The sequence below is a fragment of the Falco biarmicus genome, chromosome 4 (genome assembly GCF_023638135.1).
Source record: "Falco biarmicus isolate bFalBia1 chromosome 4, bFalBia1.pri, whole genome shotgun sequence".
Lineage (NCBI taxonomy): Eukaryota > Metazoa > Chordata > Aves > Falconiformes > Falconidae > Falco > Falco biarmicus.
In genome coordinates this window covers 9909262-9921670 of record NC_079291.1, presented here as the reverse complement: position 1 = coordinate 9921670, position 12409 = coordinate 9909262, and the positions used below count along the sequence as shown (strand labels likewise).

Below are 12409 nucleotides of genomic sequence, written 5' to 3'. Positions count from 1 at the left end.
TGACTTTTTCTCTACAGTCCAACAGGTCAGTCTGGGCCACACACGGGCACAGGGCACCCATCACTTCTGACAACGTAGACTTAAAAATGAGTCACAGTGTAGGCAAAAGTACTATCAGGCTCCCATATGAGTCAGTATTTTCACGAAAAATTGGTCCAAGAAGCTCTGCGCTTCTCCATTTGCCACCATTTTCCCCTAGTAAGAGCATTGCCACACATCCGCAGCTTCAGATGACAAACAGACCAGTTTTAATGTATACCCAGTATGTGATCAGCTAATGCAACTTAAAGGTGAGCAATTTAAGTTTTTAGGTAGCCTGCTACATGTAACAAGACACAAGCTTTGAATTCCAAAAGGCCATTTGTAAATCGGTAACAAAATCTCAAGTTCAGACAGAGCAACAGACCTTTGCAAGTCCTCTCACAAACTGTGACTGCATGCTTTGTAGCTTTACAGAAAATTTGAAAATTCACTTTTAAGTTCAGGGATTTTTATTCTCCATTCATCTCATTTTGTGTATTTCGGTTAAATTCCACACAGAAGGGAACATACTATTTAAGTCTGCTTAAATCAAGTCAAATCAGAGGTGAATAAAAAATTTGAGACGTTCATTTTAACTACACATTTGAAGTCATCTTCTGTCTTTTTTTCTTAATTCCAGTTGCTCTGTATTCTTCTCTTTGCTTCAAATACTCTGCTTTGCATTCTTCATAGAATAATGGATCAGAATAGCTACAAGACAAATACATAACACTGTTTTTCATCTTGGCATATGGAACAGATATTGCATGAATAACACTCGTAACTGATCTTTCCTTTCACACCCAAAGAAAATTTGCTCGTCTTCAATAATAAAGATTTTTTTAATAAAGTACATAAGCACTAAAGTTATCTCTATAAACGATAAATACCGAGTTGCTCTGCATTCTCTCGTATACTGCTCTCTCTTGAGGCAGAGTCCTTTTCAAGCCTCTACAGTGAAGCCATGAAGAAGAATGGCAGAAAAAGGAAAAGACGTTTGGTACTTCAGCTAGATCATCTGTTATTACTTGCAGTTAGCTTCCTCAGTGTGGGAATCTGCTGGATTATGCTTATTTATGCAGGTTTTATGCACCCAAGCAATTACTGGGAACAGGTTCAAGTCTATGTCTCAAACAGTAGGTCTAATTAAAAAATTAAATCAATTTTTCTCATAATTTTGATTTTTTTCATAGTACTTCGGTTGAGTGGTGGTGTTTTCTCTTTTTTTAAAAAGGCAAAGGTACAGACAAATGAAACCGAGTAACTCCAGCAAGTTCTTGCTGTGGTTAGGCCTGACCTCTTGCCTAGCTGCATATGTTTTTTCATCAGTTCCCAAATACTTGAGAATAACTGTCACTAGTTCAAAGGCATTTAATCTTAGTTTCTGGTTTAACAGGGCAGGACACTCATTCTACCCAAAACCGAACCAGCCTCCTTCTTCCCCCAGGTCAACCTCAAAAAATCCTCAACCCTGGGAAATTCAAGAATCTAACCCTTCAGCCTGATGGCACTGGGGATAAATCAGAACTTCCAAAAGAGACGTTTCGATCCACCATGGCATCAAGTTGACATCTCTAACAATTTCCTGTTGCTGTTCACAACAGCAGGACGCTTTCAGAACAAAGAGTAAATCTTAACAGTTCAAGAAGCAAAATCAAAATAAACGTACCCTGTCTCACGAACACAGTATGAAGGTACTTGCACTGCTCCCCCCTATCCCCACATCCGTAATTCAGCATAGTGAATACGGGACAACATGTCTTCTGGGCTGAACATCTAGATCCATCACCGTTTAAATCAAGAGGAGAGTTTATAGTCACAGGACAACTTCATTAATGAAATAAAATCTTGTCACATTTTTTAATAAAGTGAAGTTACAGTTCTCAGAAAATACATCCAAGTCACTAACCTTACATAACTCTTTTGACAAGGAGTTAAGGTTTCTACTCATCTCTAGATTTTTATAGGCCATGCAACAAAACAACAAAAACTGGAAGGGACTTACTAGCCAACCAGACAGTCTTTCAGGGCTGTGTTCTCCTGCCGACACTTCACCACCATGAGAAAACCCGTTTCTTGACAGCATTTAGTAAATGCTGGGGGAAAAAAAAGAGGAAAAAAAAAAAAAAAACAACTCACAAACTAAATCTGAAGTTAGAAAAATGACAATTGGTACAAAAATCCTCCTATGTGTATACCGTTCCATAAAAAAACCCTCGCAGACCAGATCAGATTTATTATTAGTACAACCATAGTTGGCCTAGGGTCTCCTACTGTTTGTAAGGTCTTTGTCACTTGTTTAGCAACAAGATTTTAATTGGATTCCTCCCCTCATCATGCAACACGTTCACACACATACTGCCGTTGCTAATGCCAACGAATTTCTGAAGTTACTCTTGCAGCAAATCCATGAGTCTTGTGTCTGCTTTTCAAACAGACTACTCGGGGCTATCACAGCAAAACAAAAGGAAGCATGAAAAGTTAGGTAAGCCACGGTTGTTAGCACTTCCTCTGCAATGAAAGCTTTTGAAATTACTGAAGTACAATTGTTTCTACAAATTAAGAGGGCAGTAATGTTGACAGAAACTACTGTCTCAAGGAAATGCCACTGGCAGTCACCTCCTGTGAAGGTTTCCTTGGGACAGGAGCTAAGAAACTGCGAGGTCATGGTTCTTTCCTGGCATTTCCAAAACTCTTCCTTGGGAGTGCAAGGAGAAAGCCAGCAGTTTACCAGCTGGGAGTGCCAGGTTGTGCTCCACAGCACTACAGTGCTCCAAGGACCGCTATCTTCTCTGTGCCAGGTAGCGGCCTGTAGCTGTTCTTCAATACAGAGTTTCTCTGAAGTCCAAATGGCTATTAAAGAGCATTGCCCTCAAAAATATTGATGATCATCTACATTTCTGGGATCATGACCTCCAGCATTTAACAAGGGAGCATAAAAGGGGAAAGAGTCAATGATCTCTCTTCCCAATCTGTTTGCTCAATGAAATGAAAGTACCTGGTCAGTCTTAGGGATCTTGAGACTTTAAAAGTCACCAACTCACTGAAACAGAATGGCAAAGTCAGGGTTAAGGGTGTGTTTTTTATCTGGAAGTAACTAAAATTACGCCTCATTGTTTCCAGGACCCTGTACAGATGTTTCACTAAATAAAAACTCTAGATTAAAGACTTGGCTGTTACTCCCATCAGGAGATTTCAAACTGTTTCGTTATAAGGGGTCTGAGTTAGTAATATCTGCATTTAACAGGTGAGAGAGAGCGAGCCAATTGCCCAAGATCAACCAGTAGCCAGGTCAAGAACAAAGTCGAATCTGCTGTGTCGCCTTCCAGAGTTCCATCCGTTTCTCCTCCTCTGAGCTTCTGGTAGTGATTTAATATCCAGCAAATTTAGGGCATATAGGAATCATTACATTCTTGCACACCTTTAGCAAAACTTACAGCTAATCCAGTAACATCACAACTAAACGATGCTATGTTATACAAAGGGTAAATCACATTATCTATAATTATCTATACTCGGTGTATATGAACACCGAGTATGTTTACACACATTGATTTGTGCACACTGAGTATCACATATGTGTGTATATATATGCTCAGTGCATTACTCTTATTCTGTTTTGTCCAAAAACTTGTACTTCATGTACCCACAGTATCATCTTCCTCTTTTTGTACACACAGCAACCAGGTATGTAATATTTACAGAAACAGCAATTTTGCTATCACTTCCGTTCTTTAAGTTTACTGTACAGATATACCTTCTGAAGCCATGCTGGGCATCCAAAAGGCACCTCAAGCACCTGCAAGTACCTGACCATGTGAATATATGGGCACAACTGTTAAACACACCAACTGTAGCACAGTCCTGTACCTGTTGTATGTTTTCATGACATTTAGCTGAAGTTTCAGATCTCCCTACTAAGGAACTGTTGATCCTGTACAATGATGTAGCTTCCATTACATCAAAACTTAAATAAACAAGAAAACAGATTTATGCCTATAAAAGCAGCAAGTCTCTCCTTAGCTCCTAGCAGATGCCCACTGAAATGGGCATTAAGCAATCACAGGCCTCAGTGGAACAAAACCCACCTTCTAGTACCCTGGACACTTCTGGCAAGACTTAAAGGAGGAAGTGATCGAGCAGCTGCAAGCAACCCTTAGGTGAGGATAATCTGCTTGTCCATGGCTGTATTAATCAGACTTTTGATAAAGACATTTATTAAAAAAAACAGCGTTTGCTCAAAGTGTTGACAACAGTCTTAAGTGTCCTTACACTGCCAAACTTACATGTATCTTTGCAAAACTTTGCAAAGAATTGACATCTTATCTACTTTGAACATATTACTGATGAACACTTAAAACATACTTCAACAAAGCACCTAATGTTACACGCTGGTAACGTTACCATATGCCATCTGAAAATGCACCAGATTCAAGTATGCAAAAAATGGGTTTCAATTAACCAGTTCACTCCCAGTTAGGAAGACACTGTAACCTGTGCTCACAGGTATTTACTAACAACCATACTCAATTGCTACAATCCCATTTGGCATATGTGTTTCATTTTCAGACCTAAAATCACCCAAGTACACATGCACAGATCTGAGGGTACTTCTGGACAGCTAAAGTTTACGAAGCAGTGTAAGCTCAGAACAACACGACTATTAGGTTATCAAAATGTTTCTTTGGTTTTGAAATAAATCTGATGATTCTTCTGTTCTTGCCTGGACTGTTTACACGGAATGTCCCTACCTCAGCATCTCACAAAAAGCATACCTGTATCACATTTCTAAAACGGTCCTTTTGTTTTTACCAGGAAAAATATGAGAAGCCTTTGAAAGCTTATGGTTTGCCTTTTGACCAGTCTGATTTCTGCTCTCTACAGGCGCTTCCTTAAGTGCTGTGCTGTTTGGGTTTTTCCCTAGTAATCATTCCTTCTGGAAACTGTGAAGTAAAAAATCCACTGAAGGCAACAGGAGGTCCCTCTCACTTGTTAGCTCACCAGTCTTGATTGGTTCAAGGCGCGATGTCCCAGTGAACAAAACCTGACCTGCAGCTGCAAGCACTCCCTGGCTTCAGACAGCCCACTTGCGGTATGTGGCCAGGCAGTTGCTAATTCATTAAAACTGCTTCCAGCTTTCTAGCTTTAACGTTACTGGTGCTCAACAGCAGCGGGGGCAAAAGGAGCAGGGTAAAGCACGCTGGGCATCCTCACGTGAGCACACAAAACTTGATTCTCTCTCTCCTCTTACTTCCAGCACTTCAAAATCCCTTTGGCGGTCACGTAAGGAGTGAGACAGGTTTAGTTACAAACATTTACCAGAAACCTTACAGGAGTCTGGAGAGCCTTGTTTTATTTTTCATTGTGCTCTGTCACGCTCACAGCTCTGTCATGAAACAAAACATCTCAAAATTGTGCAGCACAGAAGAGTGTTAAAACTACTTGTTTAGAGAATAATCTCACAAATAGTACACAATAGTTCCAGATACGATCTCAAACCAAGAATTAATCTCCACTTCCATAATCTTAACAATCACCACTCGTTCCTCACTCAAGCGATATCTGTGCTGTAGACCAAAGCTTCAGAGTGCACAGCAAGATACCACAAAAGGAGCGGATACACAGGATCCGATTAAAGCCCATTGTAGTTTAACACTTCAGCAGGTATAAGCGGTAATCAGGAGGCTAGAGAACCTGGTCCCACACTCAAACCAACCTCCTTCCTGATGTACTGAACGTGATACAAAGAACAATTGTTCTTTCAGAGCAGGATTGACCTTTGAGAAATCTTGTGCATCTTCCAATCTTCACAACTTTAGCAAATAGCCTTCTGTGACTCTACAAGATACAGTGCAAGCAGCAAGCTACCAAAACAGAACCTTAGGCGGCAGCGAAACTAGATGTGAATTGGGGGCAGTCTGCAAATCCACTGCAGACTGTAACACAACAGAAAGAAACGTTACAAACAAACAATAAAAATTTTCCCCAGTATTTACAAATACAAGCTAAATAAAATGAAGGATGGAGGAGCCAAAACGCCTTGTTAGAAAGGAGGAAAAGCTTGCCCTCCATAAAATGAACACTGATGAGGCTTTGCCAGGACAGCTACATATGTCCATCACTGAATGCTCCATGCACAGATCCAGTACTGCGTCAACGAGCTGCAGGTGCCTACTAGTTACCACGGAAACTGGCCACGGACCCCTCTCTCACCTGCGGCAGTTACGGTTCTTGACATCATATCTGACATAGGTCAGCCCCACAGGCTGTGTCTGGAGGGACGCACACCCAGCAGAGAACTCTTCTCGAGGCTACAGCTCAGAAATAGTTCACTGAGCAGTTCATCACTGATTTGAGGCTAGATTCTGTCGTCTTCTCTCTCATGAACAAAGCTTTACACTTCTGTTTTAAGGCAAATCCCAAATGAATTTTGGGCACAGTTCTGAGAATTTTTAGTCTTCTTACTTTGTTGGCCATTACAGCCACCCAGAGAGATTTTAACTGCTAAAGCAAGCTTGCAATTTAGTACCTTCTCTAAATCAGCCATGTGTGTTAAGGCTGAATGGTATCTCTGCCAAGACGAAGGTCTGCTTTTAACTGAACAAAAGCTGAATTACTGTATTTGAATACAGAGCAATTCAGTTTTGCCAATTCTCACCTGCTAACTATGGCATGCTGGCACACAGAGGTGATCTGCCCATGATGCAAAGACCACTCAGCTCCTACAGTTTTCAGGGACAGTCACGGTGGCTTTGTGGGCCGGGTCAGCGATGAGCGAGCCCTTCCGTGGACTGACTCTTCAGCAGGGAGTATCTCAGGGAAGCTGCTCTGTTTGGTCCCAGGCACCTCCAGATCTCTAACTGCCCAGGATCTAAGAGCAGTATTGCACTGGGTCTCCCTGTATCAGCTTACCGACTTGAGAAAGCAAAACATGAAGAACAAGGGGAAAACCAGCTGCTTTTGTAGGTCCCGGCACATGTAAGGTCACAGAACAACAGAAGAGCTTTTAAAAGCCTTCTAATTTTTTTCTAAAGCTGTCCGGACATGCGTGTTTTTATTTTTTATAAAATCCTATTCCAAGTCTCTGTATAATTCTGTTCAGATACAGAATTATACAAATAATGTTGGAGGTTATCAAGAATTACTTTTGAATGTCTGACTACTTGTTAGTATATCCGATGGTTGATTAAGAACTGCTTCAAGTTACAGAGCACTCTTTTATTAAGGTTTCTTTGATAATTAGCTAGAAGATTAACTCAGTAAAGAAGTTTATAAACAAAGATCCTTACGGTCCACCTAAGACTTTGCTGGAAAATAGTTGGTATTTAAGAAGAACATTTGTCTTTGTTATTTTTAAGAGGTGTGTCGTCCCCGCCCCCCTTTCTAACTTTGCTACAGGATAATATGGGAAGCAGGCAGAAACCAAAGTGCAACGGGGTAACGGTTCAATTATCTCAGAATAAAGACTGGACAAATGATTTCCCTGTCTATCCAAGCAGAGAGGCATATGAAATAATTAGCACATGAAAGTATTGATTTTCAAATTTTAAAAAGATCAGATCCATTACCAGAGAATTAGTTATAACAAAGTTGGTAGAGTCCACCAACAGATGTCTGGGTGCATATACTTCAATTTAAAAAAAAGAACTAAAAAGCCAGGGCACTGCCCATTTTCATCTTGGAACACATTTACAGTTTCAGGTAATATTTGCTCCTACATGATGAAAATAAAAACTTGCAGGATTTTGACTCAAAGGGACAAACCAACATCTGGCATAACACAGAGCCACAGCTCTGCTGCATAAAGATACCGCTTTTCTTCCACACCAAGGTTAATTTTAACATTCTTAATCTCAGTGCAGACCTACAAACAGTGGACACAAAACCAAGGTGCCATATTTAAGATGCAAGTGTTCCACCCTCAAGCAGGGGTGGCTGGTCTCTTCAATGTGCTGCATTCAGCATGAAATGGCAGAACTGGCAGCGTGAAATGGCAGAACTGGTGTGTGGGACTGCAAAAGTTTCAGCTACATATATGTAAAGGAAAGAATTTATGAAAAAAAACCCACAAACCCAACCTGTAACACCCTGCCCCAAGCATTAAAAATAAACAGAAAGTTTTTACTTTTTTGTGGTTTAATAAAAGGGAATAACCAGTAAGCAGATTACATTTGGGGGGCGGGGGTAAAGTGTTGGGTGTTTTTTTTTACTTTAAATTTAAAAATACTAAATAATTATATCTTTCTGCAAACATGGAATTCTGTCCATGCGCAATGCAAGAGAAGAGCAAAAAGCATTTGGAAGTTATCTCCAGCTACCCAGCTGCATGGAAACTGCCTTGATATGACAATGCCAAGTGACCATCATCATTACTTTCAGCATATGAACTGTGTGTAGCATGAAGGCTATTTCTGGAAGTTCATTTTTTGCAGATTCAGATTATAACAGTACTTGGCACTTTTGTATCAACTCATACTGCAAAGCATTGTGCAATTCATATAAAACTGTAGTTTTATCCATCATAATTATGTATCTATTTTGCAGATGTTCTTGTACACAAAATAAATGAAATATTCCCCATTATCAAGATAAATTGATCCTCTCAGGTCTGGCTCTAGTTTATTTAAAGACTTTACAATTTTACTACTTAGGAGAAAGTCCTACAGAGGTGTTATCTCACCATTTATATTTTCTCAACACTTATGATACTGCTATCACACTCTTAAAATAAAAAAAAAAGCTTGTATCATGATCCAGACCAGGCTTATGTTTTATTCCTGGGTTAAGTTTTTTTCCTTTACACAAAAAAGGAAATAATTTTGTCCAATGCTTCGGTTGTTCCTGGAGATCTAGCACTGGGTGGAGAAAAGATGCCCAAGTAACAACGAGGATTTGGGGGGCAATGGTGGAAGGAGGAAGAAACAGTTCCCTTTAAAATGTGAACAAGGACAAGGTTTTAAATTCTGTTTGTAAAAGGTGTACAAAAACATGAAATTGATATAAAACATTATCAGCAATGTTTTATGGTGAAGTTACTATGCTTTTACTTTTGTATTAAATTGTGATGTATCAGCTTGTTACTTTAAAGATTACTCAGTATGCACAGCACAGATTACTGGCACGTTTAATGAGACAGAGGAAGTAGTAGGATGAACATGAAAAGATTGTTTTAGATTGTAGAGTACAAGCTATTTGATATTTCCAACACAGTACAAAAGAAAGCTTCTCTGTAGATTGCTCATGGTTCAGTTAACATCACTGAATATCTAATACCTCCAACTCAATTAATTCTCACCTGATTAAGATCAGTCTGATATTCAAACTAAATCATCTCTCCAGTCAAGTAGAAATCAATATTTCTGATTTTACTTTTAAATTACAATAACAAATAAAATACATGCATCGTCAGTATGCCAGGAGTAGCTTTCCTATTCTAGTCTACTATGGCATGCATAATACAGCTGATTAAAGAATTATTCTAATTTGAGCAACAATATATATAAGACAGATTAATTTGAATAGAGGGAGACAGCATGAAATAATTAAATGCATCTTATATAGGGCAAAGAGAAAATTGACATAAAATAACCTTGACTCTTTCAAGTGAACCTCTGTTATCAGATCAAATACTTTGTCTCCACAAATATTCATTTGTTGTAACATAAAAATAATCATATACTTTCTGTTTTCCTGCCCATCACCACCTCCCAGAAAAGCTTCTCCCCATTTCAGCTTTTGTAGCTCCAGCATACTGCTGGGGGCATCTGTCCTGGGGCAGATGGTCAATACATAGTAACACACAACACAGGACTGGGGAGGAAGGACGATTCCAGGAATCCAAGAATTTTAGGGAACTACTATTCACTGTGTTAAAGATCTCTCCTCCTGACTAATGCTTTCCAGGGCACTCTCAGCACAAATAACCAGCTTTGCGTTAAAGCACGCAATACAAACTGGATCCTCCAGTAGACTACAGCATCTCTTGCACTCCTATATTAAATGCTGAAAAGTTACTTGTCCCATGATTGAGAGGTGAATATAGAGCAGGCATCTTCAGGAAGACAGACAGCACAACTGCGATCTGCAGAGGAAGAATACTTCCCCCAAAAAATAGAAAATGTTTCTCTAAGCACACTGCCTTGCAGTAAAGAATACATGTTACCAATACCCTAGAAATAAATCTGAAGACTTTGCTTTAGGGGACACTTACAGTTAGAGATGAGAAAATAACATACTGAATCAGACAAAGGGCCCGTTTGCCCTGTATGCCTTCTGCCTCAGAAGCCAGGAACAGCTGCTTCAGGAAAAGGTGCCATGAAGTCGACGCTATGGAAAAACGAATTCTCAAGTGAAGTTTCTTCCTAACTCCTATCAACTGTAAGCTTGGCTTATACCTTGAAGCATAAAGTTCTCACATGCCTTTAAAACCCTTATGATCACCTGCACAGTGGGTCTAAAATGACAAGCCTCCAACAGAAGAGGAGGAAGAAAGTGGAAAAAAAACCACCCCAATACCAAAAAGGCATAGGCTAGCCGGAATTCCTTCAACATCCGTCTGCCCCAGCTTGCTCAAGTCCTGCTGAAGTCCCAACTATTGCAACTGTGGTTATATGTCATACCATGGATGCCTTTTTCATTAGCAAGTTTTCAAAATCCTGCTGCAAAAATAAACTGGCTTCAAAGTATCCCTTGGCTGAACGCAGAATAAGCCAAAGCAGTAGGGAGGAAAGGTGTCTGCTGATCAAAGCTGTTTGGGAGTGGGGTTTTGTTGGGGGTGTGTTGGCTGGTGGTGTTTTTTTTACAGAACAATCCAGTTACTTGTTTGGTAATGCTATCTACCTTCCCTTAGAAGCAACAGTCGCAACAGTTTTCATCTTTTAAATGCACAGATATTACAAGTTTCTGGGTTTGATCTACTGCTCACACCTGGCAAGAGCGTATCTTTTCTGAAATTAAGGCTTAGACAGGGCTTTTCAAATGGAAACCAATGGCTTATTTAAACTTTCTGTTTCAAAAGTTATTAAAAATGATTGGTTTTTTGCTTGTGCTGTTTGTTGGGGTTTCTTAGAAACCACAGTACCACACCAGTTCTGAATACACATATAAGGCACGCAGGGATTCTCCAAAATCACTTAATTCAAAACAGAAGTCATTGCTCAGCTGCCGGTCTATTTTTTTTTTAATAGAAACATTAACAGGGTTTCTGTTGTTTTCAAACCCAACAACCATTAAAGACGGAATTTCTGGGGAAAAAGGGGGATACTAATAAACCACCATCAAGGGATGTCAAATAAATCCAAGAAAGCCATGAACAATGAAGACAGTCCCATTCCCATACGATACAGAGGCTCACGGTGGTGGATGCTCTCTCACTGGACTCACTATACGTGCTCTGCAGTCTAAAATTTACTCCCAGTTAGACTGAGCATTGTGGCTGTTTGTCAGAGGTATACCCAGAAACCCAAAGCAACAACAAGGAAGTACTTCTGTCTGTCCCAATTAACCCACACTTGTCCACAGCAGATTGTTGGACATTTTCTTCCGAATTTCATAATGAGCATTAGGAGACAGTGAATGAAACTGAAAAGCAGCAAGTCAAAGAAAGAAATTAGTTTAAAAAAAAAAAAAAAAGACTGAGGAACACAGCCAAACACAGTAATTCAAGCAAACCCAATCAGTACAACTAACAAAAAATAGACAAAACTGTTAACAAAAATACACCAGATTAATTAGAGTTTAAAACTGGAGTTCTGAAGAAAGTACACATGCGATCTTACAGTACTTTCAGCAGTTCTTAGTTCTGCTGCTTGGACAAGGACAGGTCAGCTCTCCTCATTCCACATTTCTGTATCAGCCCTGCACACGTGAAATCTGACCAAAATTATTTGGGGGGGCTAAGGGGTGGAAAGATTAAAGTTAATTGTCAGTTTGATAAGAATTCTGAACGCACACATGATACGTGACTATGGAAAGTGTTTTCCTAAGTTATCACATAGCCTGAAAAGATGAATTTTTAAAAATGTACAGCTTAAAATGTCAGACAGTATTTTCCTGACTATCGCTGAATGCTGATGAAATGCTGTGGTAAACATAATTTGTTAGTAATATGCGCTTAGTCACTAGAATTTCAAAAGAACTTGGATTTCAACAGTAAACGGAGCTCTGACACATGCAGAGAAGTATCTACTTGTTAGCTTTAGTGTAGTAGGCACAAGCCTGACCTGATCTAATCTCCCATCTTGGATTTCCAGATTTGTCAGCATTTTGTGTATGCATGTGTATACACATATATCTATACGTGTATGTATTCTGCCTCAAAACCACAGAAATATAGTGCACCGCCACACGCATTAAGTAAGCTCCAGCTCTTTAAGAGCCAAGAGCCAAG

General features: G+C 39.7%; 1 protein-coding gene across 1 annotated transcript in view; it reads right to left on the bottom strand.

Moving 5' to 3' along the window:
• Positions 1–473: 473 nt before the first annotated feature.
• The window catches only part of CMC1 (C-X9-C motif containing 1), a 44286-nt gene continuing 32350 nt past the window's right edge, over positions 474–12409 (bottom strand). The window contains exons 3-4 of the mRNA XM_056338742.1: positions 2027–2117; positions 474–732 (exon numbers count right to left, since the gene is read on the bottom strand). Coding sequence (XP_056194717.1) covers positions 618–732; positions 2027–2117 — 206 coding nt within the window. The 3' untranslated portion in view covers positions 474–617. The remainder of the gene's footprint in view (positions 733–2026; positions 2118–12409) is intronic.